General features: G+C 41.3%; 1 protein-coding gene across 2 annotated transcripts in view; it reads right to left on the reverse strand.

The window, feature by feature from the left end:
* TMEFF1 (transmembrane protein with EGF like and two follistatin like domains 1) overlaps nucleotides 1–23,511 on the reverse strand; it is an 85,694-nt gene extending 62,183 nt beyond the window's left edge. The window contains exon 1 of one of the 2 annotated variants that reach the window (XM_059141406.1): nucleotides 23,155–23,511. In XM_059141406.1, coding sequence (XP_058997389.1) covers nucleotides 23,155–23,350 — 196 coding nt within the window. In that variant the 5' untranslated portion in view covers nucleotides 23,351–23,511. Of the gene's footprint in view, nucleotides 1–18,358; nucleotides 18,399–23,154 lie in introns of those variants that run through there. The other variant, XM_059141407.1, reaches the window with a different exon arrangement.
* Between the last annotated feature and the right edge of the window lie 327 nt (nucleotides 23,512–23,838).

The raw sequence follows: 23,838 nt of genomic DNA on the forward strand, positions 1-23,838 counted from the left end.
ATGAGATTCTTTGAGGTATGTTTTACCTATTGTATTTTTACAGTACAATGGGATTGCAGTCTAGAACCGAAATCATTCCTGCCACTAAGATTCACCTGTCTCCGGAGACTGAGAGTTGTTCAAAGCATCTGTTTGCATGAGGTTACAATAAGAAACATTTTGGGACAATAATCACGCTTACTAGAGAGAGACAGAGAAGCCTGGCACAATAACCAAAGCTTGAACAGGAGGAGTGGTCACGTGCACAGGCTGGTTGGTGTCTATCACCTGCCAGCTCCCCCAGCCTAGACCCAAGAGCTCATCATAACAGAAGAGCTACAGAGAGAAACTAAATAGCAGCTTTCACTGAAAGCTTTGAAGCAACAAGATTAAAGAGCTCTGCTTTGTCGTCCACACAACAAGATATAATAGCCGGGGAGAAAAGAGGCTGGGATACCTCAACAGCCCCAGCTCAGCCTTATACCTGGCAGGACAGCTCAAGGCCAAGGAGATAATCGGGCACAGAGATACCCCTCTGCTATCTAGGGACAGCAAACAGGGCAGAAGAAAAAGACATGCTATGTGGCAGTGGCCAGAATACATTAGTGAGCCCACATGAAACAGCCTTTGGTGACTCCAAGAATAAACAATTTGGGGGGCAATTTGGGGGAGCTAGCGGTTCTACATTAATAGGTAAGAGTAAAAGTCATGAAATTCTGATCACACTGGTTATTAGTCATGTCTTATTTTATGCCTATCCAGTTATTAAACTCATGCTATTTTCATGTGTATTAATGTGTTAAATGTGATTATTTAGTTGATCAAGAAACAATTAAGTATCTACTATATATCTAATACTATGTTAAGAAATTGGGACATGCGGAAAAATAAATAAGAGAGAGCCTATGATCTTGCTAACATATGGAACAATTAGTGATGAATTCAAGATAGTCTATAAGAAGAAAATGCTGTTGTACATGCTATGATTGCCCTAGGAATTTCAAGAAGTAGGAGATAAAAATGGATTTGAAGCAGATGATGCAGTGTCAACAATGGCAAGACTCACTTTGACTTTGAAAAATTAATAAAACTTTTTGGCTGATTATAAAACTAATATAGGATTAAAAAACTAATATAGGATCACTATACAGAATTTAGAAACAACATTTAAAAGTAAAGAATGTTTTAGGGGCACCTGGGTGGCTCAGTCGGTTAAGCACCTGCCTTCAGTGAACATCATGATTTCGGGGTCCTACAATGGAGCCTCCCTGCTCAGTAGGGAGTCTACTTCTCCCCCTCCCTCTGCCCCTCTCCCTTCCTCGACTCATGCACCGGCACACATGCACTTTCTCTCTCTCTCAAATAAAATCTTAAAAAAAAATAAAAATAAAAACAATGTTTTCATTGCCCATAACATGTAATACTGAAAGAATGTTATCTAGAAAAATAATTTAAGTGAAAGTAGAGAAACAGTAAATAAATAGTACATATAAATACTAATATTGGTGGTTCCCTAAATATGCCCCTTATGAAAATGGGTGTCCTGAAGCGTACTAAAATCAAGTAAGAATTTCATTTTCTCATTTGCAAGGGGAAAAAAAGGCAATGTCAAGAGTTTTCTCATTTTAAAAGTTTTTTTTCACATACTTCTTAAACCTTCAATATTTGAGATTGCTTCCTTGCTAGCTATCAACAAAACTAATGTTCCACAAATAAATAAAGAATATTAATAGGAAAATTCCAAGCGTTTTATGAGAACAAAAGATCATGAACGTCACAAGCTCATGAATGTACATTTTAAATTGTTTTGTTACTGTGGCAGTCACAGCTAATTGTCTACCTTGGATCTGTTCTTACTGCGTAAGAGAACCCCAGTTTTGTTCAGAGAAGCAAGATGCTCAGCTAAACTATCTGTATTTCCCAGACCCCCTTGTGATGTACCACAGTTTATACATAATCTCTGTGCCCTCCTCCTTTATTCTTCCACTCACTCTCTGTCCTTCCTGGAGAGTAAAACCCTTGCCTAAGGTTGTAGTGGCCATCTTACACACACAAAGATGACAGCAACAAGCTACAGATGGTAGATCAGAAAGACAAGAGCAAGAGTATGGAAAGAGAACTATAGACTCATCACACCTACTCTGGATTTCATGCATTCAGACTCACTGTTATAGCAAATAAACAAACACATAATAAGTAAATAAAGCCCTTATCATTTAATCCACTATTGGTCAGGTCACTGAGACATATAATAAAACATAAACCTGACACATTGATTGCACAAAAATTTAATTAAGATAAATATTTCTGAGCATAAGTCTTAAATAATTTGGTGCTACATCTCTGTCCACGTGATACATTTATCAAGAGCATCGTGACCTCCTGGTATTCTTAGTTCTCTCACAAATTTGAAAACCAACGCCTTAGCTCAAACTCAGTACAGAAGGAATTCTATTTTGGTACCATCTTCTGAATGTTATTTCTTTTCAAGTATTCAATATAGTACCAGGCATCAAGAGGGCACTCTATTACCTGTCAATGATGATGATGATTACACAGCTGCCTTCCTGAACCCAAAAAGGAAACTCAGCAAAACAGATGAGCCATTACTAAGGCCCTCAAAAATCAACTCTCCAAATAGAAATAATTTACACAAAGAAGCACTCAAAACAGTGGCTCACAACAAAAATATTTTGCTCTGGTTGCAAATGCGCCCATCACACAATTTTCTAAATGTAAAACTTGTCTCCATGCTCATTAAATCTCAAAGCTGGGAAACAATATGCACCCGTGGAAGGAACCCTACTGACTGAACCTGAGATGCCCCAATCCCCAACTTTCAGCAACACTAGCTAGGTTTGGGCTACATTTCAAAATGAAACTCAGAGACTTTTCTACCACCCCTCCATTAAACAAAGTAGTCTGGGGAATCTTTCGAGATAGCTAACACTAATGGAGAGTCAAAAGTGAAAAAACTTTGCGTGATGTTACAACAGAATTCAGGACTTCTCAACCTCAACACTACTGACTTCTTGAGTTAGATAGTTCTTTGATGCATGGGGCTATCCTGTTCACTGGAGAATGTTTAGCAACATCTCTGGCCTCTATCCACTAGATGTCAGCAGGACCATCCCCCATGTCCACTGGGAAGTAAATCACCCTCTGCCGAGAACCACTGTCAAAGAAGACCAAAGGGGCACCTGAGTGGCTCAGTTGTTAAGTGTCTACCTTCAGCTCAGGTCATGATCCCAGGGTCCTTGGATGGAGCCCCACATGAGGCTTCCTGCTGAGCAGGAAGCCTGCCTCTCCCTCTCCCACTCCCCGGCCCTCTCTTGCTGCGTGTCTCTGTCAAATAAATAAATAAAATCTTTAAAAACAAACAAACAACAAAGATGACCAAAGCCTTGATTAAAGGCTTTACATTTCATTCTCTAACATGATCACTATAAAGCAAATGAGTCACACATCAGTCTCCAAGATCTCTGCGCATGACCACGGCTAGTTTTCATTTCAATAGAGGGTTCCCAATATATTGCAATCAAATTTATGTCAAGTCCTGGCTCAGAATGAGTGTCCCTCCTTTAATAATGCTTCAACATGTTGTGAGCCTGGCTTCCTCCCACTTCCTATCAAAAGTCTGCCAAAGGTCAGCAGAAGCTCCTATTTTAAAGGTTTCACGACTTTTTTCTTAGCCTTCCAACTGTTTTATGGGCCTTTCCACAGGAGCTGATTACTCCTGGCCTCCCCTTCCAACCTAATAATCTTGATTATTCGCCCAACTCTCTGACCACTTCTCATTTAGTCACTCCTTTCCCTTCTCTTACTGCTCAGTCCATGTCCACAGCACTCAGAGAACTTCACTCCAACTTAACCAACTCTCCAGGGAAACCAAAGTATGCTCTTCTCTGTAAAATGTACCAACCAATGCCCATGGCACAATGAATCTCCAAGGCTACTAGGCCACTCTCTACAGCACTCTTCAGGATTTTAGCTCCAACCAAGGGGAGCTGCTCTTGTGCTTTAACCAGTCCATGTATTTGTTATTGGAATTACATGGTTTCAACATTTCACAGAATGAAAATAAACTGTTATGAAAACAAAACTGAATGCTATGGCAAGACTTAAGGGGAACCACTTTGAAAAAGATGCTACTGTATTACATACAGGCAAGAGAAAAATCTAGAATTCTGCACCCACCTGTCTTTACATTCCCTTTTAAAGAGATTAAAACTGGTATTTGTAACCAATGTATGCATGTTCAAGAAAGAAAATTCCAACTACTCTCAAAGAAAAATTCTGGGCTTTCTTTCAAAATGGTGTTTAAATAGGGGTGACTGGGTGGCTCAGTCAGTTAAGTGTTCAACACTTGATTTTGGCTCAGGTCATGATCTTAGGGTTATGGGATCAAGCTCCCTGCTGGGGCTTACAGCCTGCTTACAATTCTCTCTCTCTCTCCCCCTGCCCCCCCCACCCCTGCTCTCTCCCTAAAAATAAAAAAAAAAAATCTTAAACCAAAATAGTATTCAATAAACCTATATATTTATGTTTTTAAGTTCAAATAAAATGCTACATGCATTTATAGTTTATTTTTGTGACTCCCCACTTTAAATAACTTTCTTGATTAAGCAACTAACTACAAGAATCTTAAGGCACCAAGACAAGAGAGCTGCTATGTATAAAAACATTCTGCCCTCAGCCATCCCACTGTGTCCTCTTGTCTTGCTTCGTCTCTCTCAGCATCCTCATCCACTTACATCACTACAAGTCTTTAAACCTGCTTTTTCCCAACCTTATTAAACCCATCTCATCTGCCATTTCCAGTCCTCAGAGCACTACAGGGGGAAAGTCCTACAATGAATGTGAAGTACTTATCAACATACGTGAATCTTTAGTACATCTTTAGTTGATTTCTTATTGACTACCCATAGGACATGTTCCAACTCTTTACTTTGTTCTTAGTTCTTACAATAACCTCATTTCAAGGGGTTTATACACATGTCTAGATGTTAACAGTATTTGGAAACCTTCCTTTTTTTAGAAAAATACACCAATCCAAACTGACAGGATCCCAGTCTCTACAGTATAAATATTTGAAATATTTAAATATTTAAAATATCCCACACTGAGGCGCCTGGGTGGCTCAGTCATTAAGCCTTTGGCTCAGGTCATAATCCCAAGGTCCTGGGACCGAGTCCAGCATGAGGCTCCCTGCTCAGTGGGAAGCCTGCTTCTCTTACTCCCCTCTGCTTGTGTTCCCTTTCTCACTGTGTCTCTATCAAATAAACAAGTAAAACCTTTAAGAAATAATAAAAATAAATAAATATATAAAATAAAATATCCCACACCACAAAATGGTGTGGTATAGCCATGGAATACTGTAGAGCTATTTAAAAAGTTATATATAATATGGGGCAATATGGAAATAGGCTTATAAATGTCAAATGAAAAAGAAAACAAAACTATACACATGTACTAAGATTATGTATAAAAAAAGCATACAGGAAAATCCAGCCAGAAAAAAAAACTAAAATGGTAAAGGTACTGTGTTTACACCAATTGAGCAATGGATGATTCTTCTCAAGTTTCTATATTGGTTATAATTAATGGGGGCTGGGAGGGAATGTGATTTCAAACACAATCCCAGAGACAGTTTACTATATAATGGACTATGCCCTCATTTAAGGGTCAACAAGGGCCAGGTTCACATGCCACTTCTTCACCTTTTAGAATAACACCTTCTGGGGCGCCTGGGTGGCTCAGTGGGTTAAAGCCTCTGCCTATGGCTCAGGTCATGATGTCAGGGTCTTGGGATCAAGCCCCACATTGGGCTCTCTCCCCAGCAGGAAGCCTGCTTCTCCCTCCATCTCTCTCTGCCTCTCTGCCTACTTGCGATTTCTGTCAAATAAATAAATAAAATCTTAAAAAAAAAAAAAAAAACCTTCCCTTCCCAAGATATTGTAATGATTAGATGTGTTCTAAAAAGCAACAGTACCCAGACTAAGTAGGTACACAATAAAATTTATTTTCTTTCTCCAGACCAATCTAAGGGACACATTTAATGACACAAATCACTGAAAATACATTTCAGGGTAAAAATCAAACAGTAGATTTAGTTAATGTTGACATGAGTCTAAGCAATGAGAGGAATTAGAAATTAATGTTTCCTCAGCTCATTTATTAACCATATTATATTAGTTATCCTCTACCATAAAGATATGAGAGGGAAAATTAACTGTACTCAGTATTTCATAATACAAAACCAAAAGTAGAGTGCCTGGGTGGCTCAGTGGGTTGGGCCACTGCCTTCAGCTCAGGTCATGATCTCAGGGTCCTGGGATCGAGTCACGCATTGGGCTCTCTGCTCAGCAGGGAGCCTGCTTCTCTCTCTCTCTCGCCTGTTCTGTCTACTTGTGATCTCACTCTGTCAAATAAATAAATAAAATCTTTTTTTTTAAAGTAGTTTATATTATTAATATTAAAAAGCGTTAATGGCAAAGATGACTAAAACTCTCTAAGCTATATTTAACAAAAGAAATTTCACATATGCCACACAATTATCTGACTCTGATATTTGTCATCCCATGCTACACACTACTGCCAAACTACCCTTTGTTAAGTACCACTTCGAAGGTGTCAGTCCTCCACCCAACACCTACAATCATTCCCAGCTGCCTCCATTCTAAATGCCTCTGCTTCAGGCAAGGAGATGGGGAGGATGGTCTAGTGCAGGATCAGAAAGAAGACAAGACCCAGATCCCGAGAGAGGGGGAGTAAAGGTCCTCGGGGTCTTCTCAGTCCTATCTAGTCCTATTCACAGGTTCCAAACTGCAATTCTCTCTCCTACTCCTTTTTCTCACTAGCTTGGCAAACCTGTGTTTTCCCTCTTACAGATCTATAAACTGTTATATTGCAGTTATTAGAAAGAATGATGAAGAATCTTCCTATTTCCTGACGTAACACATTTTTAAAAGGCAGATTTTTTATTTTATTTTATTTATTTATTTGACATAAGGAGAAGGAGAACACAAGCAAGGGGAGCAGAAGGCAGAGGTGGAGGCAGAAGCAGGCTCCCTGCTGAATAGGGAACCTGATGCGGGACTCAGTCCCAGGACTCTGGGATCATGAACTGAGCTGAAGGCAGAGGCTTCACAGCTGAGCCACCTAGGTGCCCCAAAAGGCAGATTTTTTTAAATATATGACACAAACTACTTTTTAATGCCTATATACAAAATCTGAAAAGTATATACATGAAAATATAAACCACAGTTATCTCTTGGTGAAATTTGAACTTTCTTCTTTATTCTGTGTTTTTCTTAATTGTCTGAGTTTTACAATGAACTTGTATTACTTTTTAAATCAGATAAAACAAATATGCGCTATAGCATATAAGAATCTTGAAAGAATTATGTTTGGTGAACGAAGCCAAGCACAAAAGGCCACACATTGTATGATTCCATTTTTACGAAATGCCCAGAATAAGTAAATCCATTAAGACACAGAATCTCTACATGGTTGTCAGAGCATGGGAGCAGAGAAGTATTGAGGTTGACTGTTAATAGGTATGGAAATTCTTTCTGGAGTGATGGAAATGTTCTATAATTATATAGTAGATAGCAGTGATAGTTATACAACGTCTTGAATATATTAAAAACCACTGAACTGTATACTTTAAAATGGCAAACTTTACATTATGTGAATTATGTCTCAATTAAAAAATAATTTTAAGATCAGATAAAACAGTCCTATTAAATTTTGAAAAAAAAATTAAAGAAAAATGCACAGGCATTATCATCTGATATCTAAGAGGCAGGGTTAGGACAACATCGCCTACATCGGTACACTGGCTCTATACTTATCAGCTCTGTGACCTTAGTAATTAACCACTCTCCACCTCTATTTCCTCATCTGTAAAATGGGGACAGTAAAAGTACCATCTCATGGGCCGCCTGGGTGGCTCAGTGGGTTAAGCCGCTGCCTTCGGCTCGGGTCATGATCTCAGAGTCCTGGGATCGAGTCCCATATCCGGCTCTCTGCTCAGCAGGGAGCCTGCTTCCCTCTCTCTCTCTCTCTCTCTGCCAGTCTCTCTACCTACCTGTGATCTCTCTCTGTCAAATAAATAAAATCTTTAAAAAAAAAAAAAAAGTACCATCTCATAATGTTAGCATAGAGTTAAAGATATGGAAAGCACTCAGAGCACTGCATGACACATCTTAAGTGCTACCCTGTTAGCTTTTTTTTACGATTATTACACCAGCACTGGAGAAGGTATGGAAAATGAGCACTCAAACCAACCATGAGAGTATAAATTGGCAGAACTTCTCACAGAATAATGTGGCAGTATATAATGAAGGTTTTTTTTTTAAGATTTTATTTATTTATTTGACAGACAGAAATCACAAGTAGGCAATCACAAGAGAGAGGGGGAAGCAGACTCCCTGCTGAGCAGAAAGCCCGATGTGGGGCTCCAACCCAGGACCCTGAGATCATGACTTGAGCCGAAAGGCAGAGGCTTTAACCCACTGAGCCACCAAAGTGCCCCCATAGTGAAGTTTTATAAACCTTTATCCTTTAATCCAATAATTCTATTTCTAAGAAATTATAATAAGGACAGAAGAAAAATACCTATGTATTTGTTAACAACAGCAGTTTTTATAACAGCAAAGTAGAAAATGGCCCAAGTATTCACCCATTGGGAATTAAATAAATTATTGATGAAATACTATGCAGCCATTAAAGTATATGGTAGAATCATATTTCCATACTGATATGGAAAGACCAAGATCCACTATGAAGTGAAGAAAAACAGGTTATAAAACTATATAGGGCCACAATCTAACTTATATTCTACAACATACACATGTTTACATATGTATTTTAAGATTTTTGCAAGCACAATTAGCACATTTCCTCCATCAAAAATTTTTAAATATAAATAAATAAATCTAAACACAATATCATCTTCTGGCTCAATTTCTTTTGTTTTTTTAATTTTTTATTAACATACAATGTATTATTAGCCCCAGAGTACAGGTCTGTGAATTGCCAGGTTTACACACTTCACAGCACTCAGCACAGCACATACCTTCACCATGTCCATAACCCAACCACACTCTCCCTATCCCCCTCCCCCCAGCAACCCTCAGTTTGTTTTGTGAGATTAAAAGTCTCTTATGGTTTGTCTCCCTCCTGATCCCATCTTGTTTCATTTTTTCCTTCCCTATCCCTCAAGCCCCCCACGTTGCCTCTCAAATTCCTCATATCAGGGAGATCATATGATAATTGTCTTTCTCTGATTGACTTATTCTGCTCAGCATAATACCTCTAGTTCCATCCACATCGTTGCAAATGGCAAGATTTCATTTCTTTTGATGGCTGCATAGTATTCCATTGTATATACATACCACATCTTCTTTATCCATTCATCTGTTGATGGACATCTGGGTTCCTTCCATAGTTTGGCTATTGTGGACAATGCTGCTATAAACATTCGGGTGCATGTGCCCCTTCGGATCACAACATTTTTATCTTTAGGGTAAATACCCAGTAGTGCGATTGCTGGGTCATAGGGTAGCTCTATTTTCAACTTTTTGAGGAACCCCCATGCTGTTTTCCATAGTGGCTGCATCTGGCTCAATTTCTAACCACTATTCCTTAGTGTCTGGAACACTAAGTGAAGAAGCAGTAGCCAGAAACCAGGAAGTCACCCACAAAGACAAAAATCTACAAAACAAGCTGCAAGTTGGCACTGGAGAACCTGACATTATTTTAAAAGAACATTAAAAAGGACTTCACAGGGGTGCCTTGGTGTTTCAGTCGATTAAATGTCTGCCTTCAGCTCAGGTGATGATCCTGGAGTCCCAGGATCCAGCCCTGCATCAGGCTGCCCGCTCAGCAGAGAGCCTGCTTCTCCCTCTACCCCTCACATTGCTCAGGCTCGCTCGCTCGCTCTCACTCAATCTCTCACTCTCTCTCTCAAACAAACAAAATCTTAAAAGACTTCACAAAACCCTGCTGCATTAGGAAGAGTTCCAGACTTGCAGTTCCAATTATTTGATTAAATAACTCATTGGTATTGGGCAAGTACTAAGTCTCTCCCTTGTTCCCTGGAGTAAAAATGGGTATAATAATTTCTCATAGGATTCTATGGAGCGAATGAGATCTTTACAAAAGAGCAATGGAAACTATACAGGTTACTTTTCCTCTTTAGGTAAAACAACCAAAATCAAAACTTTACCTTTTTATTTAAAAGCCTGTATTTATTTATTTGAGAGAGAGGCAGAGAGAGCTCAAGCAGGAGAGGGGAAGAGGGTGAGGGACAAGCAAACTCCCCACTGAACAGGGAACTCCACGTGGGGCTGGATCCTAGGACCCTGGGATAATAACCTGAGCCAAGTTAGATGCTTCACTGATTGAGCCACCCAAGTGCTCCCAAAACCAAATCCTTAAAAAGATACAATCACAACCCCAGGAAACCATTATAAAATAGTGAAGAATTTGAAAAAAAGGGGGGGGGGACACCTGGGTGGCTCGGTGGGTGTCCAACTCTGCCTTTAGCTCAGGTCATGGTCTCGGGGTCCTGGGATTGAGCCCCACAGTGCGCTCTCTGCGCAGCAGGGAGTCTGCTTCCCCCTCTCCCTCTCCCTGCCTCTCTGCCTACTTGTGATCTCTCTATGTGTCACATAAATAAATAAAATCTTTTTTTTTTTAATTCCCTAGGTCGGGGCGTCTGGGTGGCTCAGTGGGTTAAGCCTCTGCCTTCAGCTCAGGTCATGGTCTCAGGGTCCTGGGATCGAGCCCGGCATCAGGCCCTCTGCTCAGCAGGGAGCCTGCTTCCTCCTCCCTCTCTGCTTACCTCTCTGCCTACTTGTGATCTCTCTCTCTGTGTCAAAAAAAAAAAAATATAATCTTTAAAAAAAAAAATTCCCTAGGTCTAATTAAGTGGAAATTAGGGAATACTTATGATCTGAACTTGAAGAAGGGACCAAAAAGTTAAACACACAGCACCATCTTAAAAAAAAAAAAAATACCTTAAACCACTTTAAAGAGAAAAAAGTATGAAAAAAATGAACACAGGACACTAAACACGGACTAAAATGACTTGTGAACAAAGAGGAATCTAAATGTACCATTTAGGCTATGGACAACAGAACTGATATAGAAATATCAGTTTACATTCACTTGCAAAACAGTATTAGATGAAAGCTAAGACGAAATAAACTAAACTTAAAATTCCCAAAAGAGGGGCATATGAGTGGCTCGGTCAGCTGGGCATCGGTCTTCCACTTGGTTCATGGTCTCAGGGTCCTGGGATATTCCCCTGTTGGGATCCGTGCTGGGCAGGGAGTCTGCTTCTCCCTCCGCCACTGTCCTCCAAACCTGTTCCCACGCGCATGCGATCTCTTTCTCTCTCTCTCACAAAAATAAATAAAATCTTTAAAAAAAAAAAAGTTCAAATTTTTTGTGGAATAAAATGAAGCAATTTCAGCATAAACATTAAGATATTACAGGAGAGAACGGCAATCATCACAGATTTCTTCTTTATATTTTTCCATATTCCTCAAGTTCTTTATTACATCAAACAAATACTGCCTGTATAAGAACAACAACAAAAAAGTGTGGGTTTTTCTTTTTTTCTTTTTAACCATGGAAGAGAAAACTCAGAATATCCGCACAAAAATAAGAGAAATGGAACTGTAGCTAAAAACATAATACCTGCCAAATTTTCTGAAGGCAGAAGAATGTGTTAAGAACTTAAGAACCTGAAACTTTTCAAAAAATGATGAGACAACCGAGCCATGAAAAATACATGACTCCTGTAAAAAAGAAATCTATTCAAATAGTAACAAAGGATTAAGAGTAAAGCATCTAATAAACTGAAAGCAAATACTGAGGGAATTTTAGGATTTAAACAATTTCAAAGTGCATGAGAAGAGAATGTATGCCAACTCTTAAATGCCTCATTTATCCCATGAGAGAAGCTAATAATGGAACTAATTGTAGAAATAATGAAAATACTTCTGTTAAAACAATGTTTCTGGGGCGCCTGGGTGGCTCAGTTGGTTGGACGACTGCCTTCGGCTCAGGTCATGATCCTGGAGTCCCAGGATCGAGTCCCACATCGGGCTCCCAGCTCCATGGGGAGTCTGCTTCTCCCTCTGACCTTCTCCTCGCTCATGTTCTCTCTCACTGTCTCTATCCCAAATAAATAAATAAAATCTTCAAAAAAAAAAAATAAATAAAAAAAAAAAAAAAAAAAAACAATGTTTCTTACAATGAAAATGAGGGGGGGAAGGGGAAAAGGAGGAAGGGAATAAATGAGTTAACACTTATTAATGCAGCTTAAAAGAAACTAAGAATTTAAATTCCATTAAAGAAAGGGACATATACAGGGGAAATGGGGGATTTAAAAATATGAAATGGTTAGTTATAATAAAAAAAAAAAAAGGACAGTAATGAGTGTTGATCAGGATGTGGAGAAATTGGAACCTTCACACATTGCTGGTGAAAATGTAAAATGGAGTATAGTTTGGCAGGTCCTCAAAATGTTAAACAGGTTTACTATATGACCGAGCACTTCTACTCCTAGGTATAAACCTGAGAGAACTGAAAACATCTGTCCCGACATAAATTTGCACATGAATGTTCATAGCAGCATTATTCATAATCATTATTTATAAGAGCCATAAAGAAGAAAACAATCCAAATGTCCATTAGCTGATAAATGGATAAGCAAAATGTAGTATGCCTTTCCAAAACAGGCAAATATACGCAAAAAGTACATTAGTGGCTGCCTAGAGCTGGGGGACTAGGGTTTAGAAAGTGAATGCTGAAGAGTATGAAGTTTCCTTGGAGTAGGACGAAAATATTCTACAATTGATTGTGGTGATGGTTGTACAATCTTGTGTCCATACTACTAAAAAATAGTGGATTAATAGATTACACGCTTCAAAAAATGATGATGATGATGGAGGGTAGCACAAATATCATTACCTCATTGTATGTCAGTGGGCAAATGCTTAAAAAACAGTCTACATCTGTACTGCGAAGCAAACCCCAACACTTGAAAACTAAAAGGCAAACACAAATCTAGAAAAGGATGGGTATCATTATGACTTCAGGAGATACTTTTGTTTTTGAGTTTTTGAGAGAGAGAGAGAAGGCACAAGCATGTGAGCAGGGTGGGGTGGGGTGGGGTGGAGTGTGGAATCCTAAGTAGGCCCCACACAGAGCTCCATCCCAGATACCGAGATCATGATATGAGCCAAAATTAACAGACACACCCAACTGAGCCACCCAGGCGCCCCTACAGGACATACTTTAAATCTACCCTACACAAAATTAAAAGTATAACAACAAATGAAATAAATAAAATTCAATGCGTATGTCCCAAAGAGAATAACAAAAATACAAGAAAAACAGAAAAACTACACAAAATAAACCTATTATCAGTGTAATTGGAGGCTTCACTATTTCATTAGCAGGAAATGACAAAACAAAGAGTTTTTAAAAGTATGGAACTGGGGACGCCTGGGTGGCTCAGTGGGTTAAGCCGCTGCCTTCGGCTCAGGTCATGATCTCAGGGTCCTAGGATCGAGTCCCACATCGGGCTCTCTGCTCAGCAGGGGGCCTGCTTCCCTTAAAAAAAAAAAAAAAAAAGTATGGAACTGATACAAAGCATAAATTAAATGATTGCCTTTGGTAGGCTCCAACCTGGCAGAATCAGATTCAGGAAAAAAGATTTAGACAGATAAATAGGGAAAGTTATAGAAAGAGACTATGATAAGGCAAATGCAAAATCTTAACAACTGGGAAACCTGGGCGTACTACTGAACTTTTCTCTAAGTTTGAAATTAATTCAAAATTTAAAAATTTTAAGTAAAACCAATAGTTATATAACAGGGGACTAAGAAGCCAAGGATGTTAATGCTTTCTTTCCAGGACTACAAGGATAACACACAAAATTTGTTCTCCTACTAGGAGGCAGAGAGACACCTAATTTTAATACAAAAAGCTACAAGTTCTATGCCCCATTCTTTTTTTTTTTTTTTTTTAGATTTTTTATTTATTTATTTGACAGAGAGAGAGATTACAAGTAGGCAGAGAGAGAGAGGAGGAAGCAGGCTCCCCGCCGAGCAGAGAGCCCGATGCGGGACTCGATCCCAGGACCCTGAGATCACGACCCGAGCCGAAGGCAGCGGCTTAACCCACTGAGCCACCCAGGCGCCCATCTATGCCCCATTCTTAAACCATAATGCAAAAACCACAAAACAAAAGTATCTGTAACATATCCACACTTACATGTTTTATAACAATCATGAGAGGAATTTTGCCTGAAATGCCTCTCATGATAAGGAAAAAGACACATAATGATCAGTTGCCACCTAAAGAATGTAAAAAGAGAGAATAAAAAGGAAAATTGAGGGAAGGTAGTACTAAGATATAAAATTAATCAAAAAAATAGATATGATACAAACATTAGAGAACATTTCAAGGAAAATGGTATAATGAGAAATGCAGAGTAGCTTTCAAATATGAAGAGGTAGAAGGTAGATTCAAGGAAAGGTTTGAGAAGGAAAAGAATGGAGTGCAGTCAAAGTCACAAGGAACACTGGCAGGAGAGGTACTCAGGGCTGGGCACTGCAGAAAAAAGAACTTGCATCCAACTTGGTCATGGTGAATAACAGCAATGAGGAAAGAAATACACACCAATTTGACTTCCTCCAAACAAGCTCTCCATCTCAAATTAAAAGCATCACACTTCACACCGCCTCCTACAGCAAAAGATCCAGAAGCTAAGGGAGAAAAAGATCAATGAAAGCCTAGCTGGGCAGGGACTGGCAAAGAGAAGTGCTCACACCCCATCGGACAGCTCTGGCCGACTTTTGCCCTGGAGAAACAAGAGCCCAATGTTGCCAATACCTCCACAGTTTAGAAGGGAAGACCACAATTCAAACTTTTTAAGCGAAACCTCTGGATTTTTAATGGTTAGTAACCAATGCAATTTTTAAAAACACTGCAGGCCAAACAAGTGCTCTCAGCTCTGCCCACGTCCGCTGTTGTTCTCTACACTGTGCTCCCAGTCTCTTTTCTTCTCCCAGTCACCTTCACCATTGCCAGCCTCTGCTTTCTAAAACCATGATGTCACTCAAATCCATTGTTTCCCTTCATCTTCAGAGCAAGTGTCAAACCTCTGGTCCAGCCTTCAAGGCCTTCTACTAATGTGGCAACATGTGATTCATCTCTAGCTTTAATCCCCACACCCCAATATCCCAAAAGATTCCCTTTGCTGCCTCACCTTTGTGCTCCTTCTATCACCATTCCCTCGGGCTTGAATACCCACCCTTCCCAGCTCTCCTCAGTTTCTATGTTCATTCAGTTATTCATTCTACAGATAAATATGTAAGGGGCACCTAATTTTGTACCCAAACAGATAAAACTCCCTGCCCTCTCTGAGCTACACAGAGGAAACAGACAATAACATGTAGAGTAGGTCACATAGGAGAAGGTGCCTTGGACCAGGAAAAAAAAAAAAAAATAGGAAAGATTAAGGTGGCAGAGGGGATAGAAGATAGAAAAAACCGAAATTTTAAGGCATGATTTTGAAAGTGACATTAAAGATCTGAAGGATCTGAGGGGATAAATAATGGGAATAAGAAGGTTACAGGCAAAAGGAGTATCAACAGCAAAGCCCTCAGGCAAAAGTGTGCCTAGTGTTTCAAGCTGACATTCTACTCTGCCTGGAAGGCCCAACTGAGTGCCACTTACTCAGGGAGGTGTTTTTTTTTATTCCTAAAAACCAGAATTACTCATTCCCTCAAAACTGTACTCATATCTTCCTTAGGTCACCTGGACAGTGAAAACTTTCTTTTTAAGCATTTATGAGTGACCACTAATCAGTTAATCAAGAATCAGGTAGGAAATCATTTAAAATGAGTCAGTATCCAATTATTTAAAAATGAGACATATACATTTTGAACTCCAAAAATATAAACATACATTTCCTCATGTAGCACCAAAACCTTTGAGTCTACCAAACACAGTTCCCTCCTTTCTAGTATAAACTTCACCTGTTATCTACAATGTCCATTTTCCTTTCCTTTAAAGTAAAAGGGAGACTTAAAAGTACTGAAATTTTTGTAAGAGCAGAATCCTTCCAGAGATATATAAGGTTTCCCCAATCTGTTTCAGTTGTCCTGACCACAATCTAATTCATTGAAAGGGAATTCTCTCAGTCTCTAGTCTTTATGAAATCCAAAGCATTTCATAAAAAATAAATTTTTGCATTAATATTACACCAATCTGAGTAATTTTTATTAATTTATACTCAAAGGGCCACTGGTATAAATAATTTTGAGAACAAACACAAATGATTCTTGGTAAGCAGAAAAATAAAGGAAACATAAGCCAACTCAAGCTAATCTACCAGCTTAAGCATCTGTGTGCAATAGGAACTGGTTAGTATGGTTTATTAAGGGAATGTCCAATCCAAAATGTTATAATCAAGCCCAGCAAAGGATCTGAATAGATGTTCCTCCAAACAAGATATATAAATAGTCAATAAATACATAAACATGTGCTCAACATCATTAGTCATTAGGGAAATGCAAATCAAAACCACACTGATATACAACTGCACATACACAAGGATGACTATAATCAAAAAGACAGTAATAAGTACTGGCCAGGATATGGGGAAATTGGAACCCTCATTGCTGGTGAAAATGTACAACAGTACAGCTGCTTTGGAAAACAGTTGGTGGGGGGCGCCTGGGTGGCTCAGAGAGTAAGCATCTGCCTTTCAGCTCAGGGCTCAGGTCACGATCTGGGTGTCCTGGGATCAAGCCCCACATTGGGTTCCCTGCTCCACGAGAAGCCTGCTTCTCCCTCTCCCGCTTCCCCTGCTTGTATTCCCTCTCTCACGGTTTTTCTCTCTCTGTCAAATAAATAAATAAAATCTTCAAAAAGAAAAAGAAAATAGTTTGGGGGGGATGCCTGGATGGCTCAGTGGGTTAAGCCTCTGCCTTCTGATTAGGTTATGATCTCAAGGTACTGGGATTGAGCCCTGCATCAGGCTCTCTGCTCAGCAGGGAGCTTGTTTCCCCCTCTCTCTCTGCCTGCCTACTTGTGATCTCTCCCTCTCTGTAGCAAATAAATAAAATCTTAAAAAAGAAAGAAGAAAACAAAACAAGTTTGGGAGTTCCTCAAACTGTTAAACATGGAGTTACCACATGACTCAAAAATTTTATTCCTAGGTATACATACACCCTAGAGAACTGAAAACATATGTCCACACAAAAATGTCCACATGAATGTTTGCAGCAGCATTATTCATAACAGATGAAAAGTGGAAACAATCCAAATGTCCATCAACTGAGGAATGGATAAAAAAACGTGGTATATATCCATATAATGGAATATGATACAACTATAAAAAGCACTGAAGTTCTGACATAAGCTACAACATACATGAACCCTGAAAACACTACACTCAGTGAAAGAAGCCAGTCACCAAGGCCACATGTTGTTTGATTCCATCTACATGCAATGTCCAAAAAGGCAAATCCAAAGAGACTGAAAGGAGATTCACAGTGGCCACGGGCTGTGGGGCGAGAGGAACATGAGGCGACTATGACTATTTGTAGGTATGGGGTGTTTCTTCTTGGGGTGATGAAAATGTTGTCATTAGATAGTCAAGATGGTTGTTCAACTCTGTGAACAACCAGTGCTGTCAGTGTTCAACAAAAGCTTATTAACTGGGAGGTGGATAGGGGGACAGTTGAGAGAAAGCCCAAATGATAGAAATTTCTTCATACAGATTTATAAGAAGCTAACTACTTCTGTTAGAATATGAAGCCCTTGAAGGCAGGGATGGCCTCTCATTTATTTCCCTTAACATCTAGCATATTAGAGTACCCAAAGCAGGTACTCAGTCAAGGTTCAATAAATAAATTAATAAACACCCACATATTACATAGCAGGGATCTAGAAATCCTGATCGAGATTCCACAAAGATTTTTTAAAAATTCACTTTTTAGTCCCCGAAATCCTAAGTTGCTACTAACAAGGCATGTCTCAATATGAAGTTTCCACCACCTGTACCATTCTAACCACCGTATCACAATCCAGAGGACCCATTTCTAAATTCTGTCACTTTTTTAAAACCTAGTTCAAATCCTCCACCTTGTATCTATCGCCAGATGTCACTTATTGGTCTCTCAGTATATTTTTCCACTTCTTTAACCACATTCCCTAAGACGGAAGTGTTCCTCATCTGTTTTAGCCTCATCTGTTCTTTTCAAACAACCTAGAGTCAAAAAGAAGCACTGTCATTATTTTCATGGTACAAATGAGGGGGAAAAAATGCCATGTTTAAGGTCACCTGGTCCCTTAGGTTCAAAGTTCATCTTTCTTCACATAAATCATGTATTTCTAAACTTTCTTCTCTTTGGAGGAACAGGAACTTTCTGATAAGTTAGATATTAAAAGATTAAGTGCAAATAAGATATAAAACACCAAACCAACAATTATAAACTCCAGAATGACTGAAAAGCTCAAGCATGAGAACAATTTAAAAAAAAAGAAAAAGGCTTGTTTAGGGCGCCTGGGTGGCTCAGTTGTTGGGCATCTGCCTTTGGCTGGGGTCATGGTCCCAAGGTCCTGGGATGGAGCCCACCACCGGACCCCCTGCGCAGAGGGAAGCCTGCTTCTCCCTTTCCCACTCTCCCTATTTGTATTCCCTCTCTTGCTATGTTTCTCTTGATCAAATAAATAAAATCTTTAAAAAAAAAAAAAAAAAAGGCGTGTTTAGAATAAAAAAAAATAAACAAAGGGCCCACTGTTTTGGGAAGATTTTGTAATATCAAGAGAAGACAAGGACAAATACAGACCCATTCAGCTTCTTCTTTGCTTGGGTAATCATCAAGGAGCTCGATCTTAAAGGGTAGAACTCTTGATAAAACGAAGCTAACATCTGAGGTAAGTGGCAGGAAGAAAGGATCGCTACAGAATACAGAGCTAGTTCAAAAGAATTTGCATTCTGACTGACTTATTCGCTAAGCATAATACCCTCTAGTTTCATCCACGTAGTTGCAAATGGCAAGATTTCATCTTTTTGATGGCTGAGTAGTCAATCAGAGAAAGACAATTACCATATGATCCCACTCATATATGGAATTTAAAAAACAAAACAGAGAAGATAGGAAAGATAGGAAAAAATAAAACAAGAGGAAATCAGAGAGGGAGATAAACCATAAGAGACTCTTAATCATAGGAAACAAACTGAGGGTTGCTGGAGGGGAGGGGGATGGGGTGATGGGATAACTGGGTGATGGGCATTAAGGAGGGCACATGGTATAGTAAGCACTGGGTATTATATAAGACTGATTAATAACTGACCTCTGCCTCTGAAGCTAGTAATAGGATTATATGTTAACTGAATTTAAACAAAAATAAAATAAATAAATAAATCCCACAGAACTGCAGGAAACCCGAGGGTAGAGAACCTCTTTTCTTGAATATTTTATAATTAGGTATAATGCTGTGCCCAATTGAGAATAAAAACAAAAAATGAATGGGGGGGGGGGAGAATCTGCATTCTGATCTAAACAAATCACACTCTATGATACTGAAAAAACTTTTAGATCTGACTGCTGATTATCTAAGCTATCTTGAAAAGATGCCAGAAGACCAGAGATGAAGGAATGCATGCTCCATTTTCAAAAAAGGAGAATTGCCTATCAGAAAAACATCTATGGGTAAACTTGCCATGTATCCCCTGAAAAAGTCTAGAATGGGTAAATACATTTCGAACACAATAAAAAGTAAAGCCACCTGGGCTCTTTATTAATATTAAAGCAGGCTACACAACATTTGCTATTAGATTACTAAAATGGGAACAGGGAGAATGATACAGACATATACATAACAGATTCTAACAAGATGATCTGACAGAATCTTCAAATAATAGTCTAGTGAACAAAATGGGAAAATGTTGAACAGCAGAAATTCAAAAATCTGTTAAACTCTACGAGGATGCATAGGTAGTTGAAGAGCTGGTTGATTAATGTATCAACATTAACCAATTCAGCAGGAAGTCTCATGTAAAATATCACAGTTATATCTTTTTCCAGGATCTAGACATCTTCTATTAATTAAAGCCATAGACCTGCTTTTTAGATTTGCAAGGGCCACAATGCTATGAGTGACCAAAACACACTAAGCCTCACAGAATCAGACTCCAGAAAGGTCAGAAGGCTGAAATGATGATCCAAAATTAAAAATGAAAATTTACAGGAACTGAACTATAGGAAACAAACTGAGGGTTGCTGGAAGGTTGCTGGTGGGGGGATGGGATAACTGGGTGATGGGCATTAAGGAGGGCACTTAAAGTAATGAGCACTGGGTGTTATGTGCAACTTAAGAATCACTAAATTCTACCTTGAAACTAAGAATATAGTATATGTCAATTAAATTGAATTTTTTAAAAAAATTTTTTTTAAAGAAAATTAACAGGAAGTCAAGGCCAGCATTTAGATTTTGAAAATCAAATATAGGAATAAAGGAATAAACTTCAATTTATGTGGAAATACCTGGGTAATAAGAGCGACTACAAAAAAAAAAAAAATCTATGTGAATCTCAAGCTGCATTAACAGATGCACATTATAATTCTTAAAAAATTATTTTTCCATATGAATCACTCCTGGATTTTCATCCTAGAAACAGTTATAACAAGAATCTACAAGTATCATTTAGTTAAAACTCTAGCTTTATCTTTTTTAAGATTTTATTTATTTATTTGAGAGAGAAAGCACACGACCAGGGAGGGAAAGAGAAGCTGAGCAGGGAGCCTGATGCGGGGCCTCAATCCAGGACCCCCAGGTTCATGACCTGAGCCAAAGGCAGATGGTTAACTATCTGAGCCACCCAGACAGCCCAAAACTCCAGGTTTAAACCCAGAGTTATCAAAATGAATCTTAGCATTAAAAAACATTTTATTTGATAAGCCTAATTCATTGACATGTATATTAATATATCCTTGAAAGAAGGCTAGATATTATTAAATCCAAGTCCCTTTCTTAATAGAAGAGGAAATAAAGAAAAATTGACTAACTTGCTCTAAATAGCATAGCTGCTTAGCAAGAGCCATGATCTCCAAATCAGTCCCCTTTTCCTACACCATGAGGGTTTCCAGCCCTCTGTGTCCTTTCTTAAAAGTTGTATTTTGCACTAAAGAATTAGAAAACATACACAAAAACATCCATCAGCACACACTGTGTTTTGCTAAGGACAAATTAGCTTAGCAAGAACAAATAATCACAGCACATTAGCCAGTAAAATATTTTGACATGGTGCGATCACTTACAAGTTTGATAACAACAAATATTTGCTACAAAAAGACACTCCAATATACAAATGGTTTTTATTCTTAACCATGAATATATGATTATTTATTAAAGCCTTATCCCATATCCCACTTAACATTAGAAAAATAAAGTGAAAGTTATTACATGGATGGAAAAGCTTTTAAAGGACATGCCATTGTTTACAGAGCTCAAAATCCCTCCATCATAAAACACACCATTATGAAAATTACTAAGAGATTTTAGACTTTGAAATCTAAACAGCAGGCCAAAGGTTTTCTTCACATAGGGTAGCATCTGTGCTGAGGCCCTCTTGCTCCCTCCTCACTCCCCCAGAAACAATGCCGCTTCAATAGCCCAAAGGTACAAAGGTTGTCTGGCAGGCTGGCCAGTGGATCCCCCAGTGGCCTGAAGTCCACCCTCTTTCCCCTCCTCCTCCTCCCCCCTCCTCCCTCCCTCCTCCCCCAGGCCTCTTCCCCCGCCCCCTTGGTTTAGAGAAGACAAGTGGAGAATTAAGAATTGATAAAAGGGTAAGTTAGCAAGACTGTGGCTTATGATGACCACCATCTGCTGGACCAGCTTCAGGAGGGCCCACCCCACCACCCCTAAATCAGACCTGGAAGCTTCTCCTTGCCCCAGGGCTCCTCTGGGACCCCTTTTGAAAGGAAGCAGGAACTTTACCGCCCAGATAGCCTCATCACCAGTCACTTCCATTAGAGCCCCAGCAAGCTCTTTGTTTTCAAGGGGAGTGGGGGGCGGCCTCGGAAAAGGGGAGAGGTGACTCCCTTGCTCCCATTGCTGCCAATCTCCAGGCCCTCCAGCAACATACAAACACGCGCACAAAATGATTCTCTTTGAACCGGTTCCTCTTTCCACACCACCTTAAAAACCCAGGGTCACACCTAGCTACACAGAGGCACTTCCTGAGATCTAATTACTTCTTTCTATACCCAAACCCTATACAGGATGACTCCCTAGCTCCCTCCCTCTGAATGGACACACACGGGGTTCACTCCAGGACTTCCATCCTTCTTCTTCAATGCATTTCCCCAGGGTATATCCCCGAGCCCCATGCAGAACGCACAAATACACAGGGTCATTTCTTGGGCCCCAAGACTTTTCCCTGATCACATCCACAGACCCCGCGGTCACTCCAAGCCCCCGGAGTCCACCTCTGAGCCCAAAGGACATATACACATGCACACATGCATGCACACACACACACACACACACAGTCACTTCTACCATCGTCAACCAATATTCTCTGGGCCACCCGTTCCCTTTACCCACAGGATCACTCCGAGACCCCAGTGTCCCAAGAACCTCCCCAGCACATGGTCACTCCCTTGACCCTCAGGCTCTGCGCCCCCTCCCCGCGCCCCTCACCGTCTCTGTCTCTCTCTCTCTCTCTCTCTCTCTCTCACACACACACACACACACACTCCTGCCTCCCCTGAGCCTTCACAACACAAACACGCGCTCCCGCATGCACACCCACGGTCACACCAGGAGCCCTGGCCGGCTTCCCCCGCCTTGCCGGGTCCGGTCCCCACCACCTCACCGCACGCCGGGCCGCTCTCGCCCAGACACTCGACACACACGGTCGCACGCACGGCCACTCCCCACGCCCAGCGCCGGGCCCCGAGCCCCCCGAGGCATGTTCGCGCCCTGCCCTCCGCCCTCGTTCACCCCCGGGGCCCCTCTCTCCCGGAGCCCCGCGCCCGGGCCTTTCCCAGCGCCGCGGCCAGGACGGGGAGGGCGGCGGCGGCGGCAGCGGAGGGAGGGGCCGCAGGGGCGGGCTCCGGCCGCTCCTACCTGAGCAGTTGATGCTTTTGCCTTTGCCGCCGGGACAGTCCCCGCCGCCGCCGCTGCCGCCACTCGGGGGCTGGTTGGACGCGCGGCTCCCGGGCAGAGAGAAGGCGAAGAGCAGAAGCACCGACGTGTAACAGCAGAAGGCGAGCGGGGGCGCGGCAGGCAGCCGAAGCGGCGCCTCAGCGGCCGCGGCGCCCATGGCTGGCGCCCCTGGACGGCGGGAAGCGCAGGGAGCCGCAGGCCCGGGGCATCCAGCCGCGCGCCGGGAGCCCCGCCGCTACCTCGGCGCCTCCTAGCAGCAACGCCGCTGCGCCGGGGAGCAGCCCCTCAGCATCCCGGTCCCACCCGCAGCGCCCGCCAGGCCCCGGCCTGCCGCGCTCGGGACGGAGTCGGAGGGTCCGGGCGCGCGCGAGGGTCGCGGGCGCGCGAGGGTGCGCGCGAGGGTACGAGCCCGCGTGGCGGGGGGAGACCGAGGCTGGGGGCGTGAACGGGCGCGCGCGCGGCGGGCGGGGGTCGTGGGGCGGGGGCAGGCCCAGCCCCTCACTCGCCGCTCGCCTTCCCTTTGTGTCCGCGGCCGTCGCCACCGCGTCACAAAGACCCCGGCCCGCCCGGTGAGGGGCGCGTGACAGAGCCGCGGGCGGGTGGGGTGGCTGCGACCCCGCCCCGCGCACACCCCTAGCGCCCGCG

Source organism: Mustela lutreola, chromosome 12, assembly GCF_030435805.1.
Source record: "Mustela lutreola isolate mMusLut2 chromosome 12, mMusLut2.pri, whole genome shotgun sequence".
NCBI classification, from domain to species: domain Eukaryota; kingdom Metazoa; phylum Chordata; class Mammalia; order Carnivora; family Mustelidae; genus Mustela; species Mustela lutreola.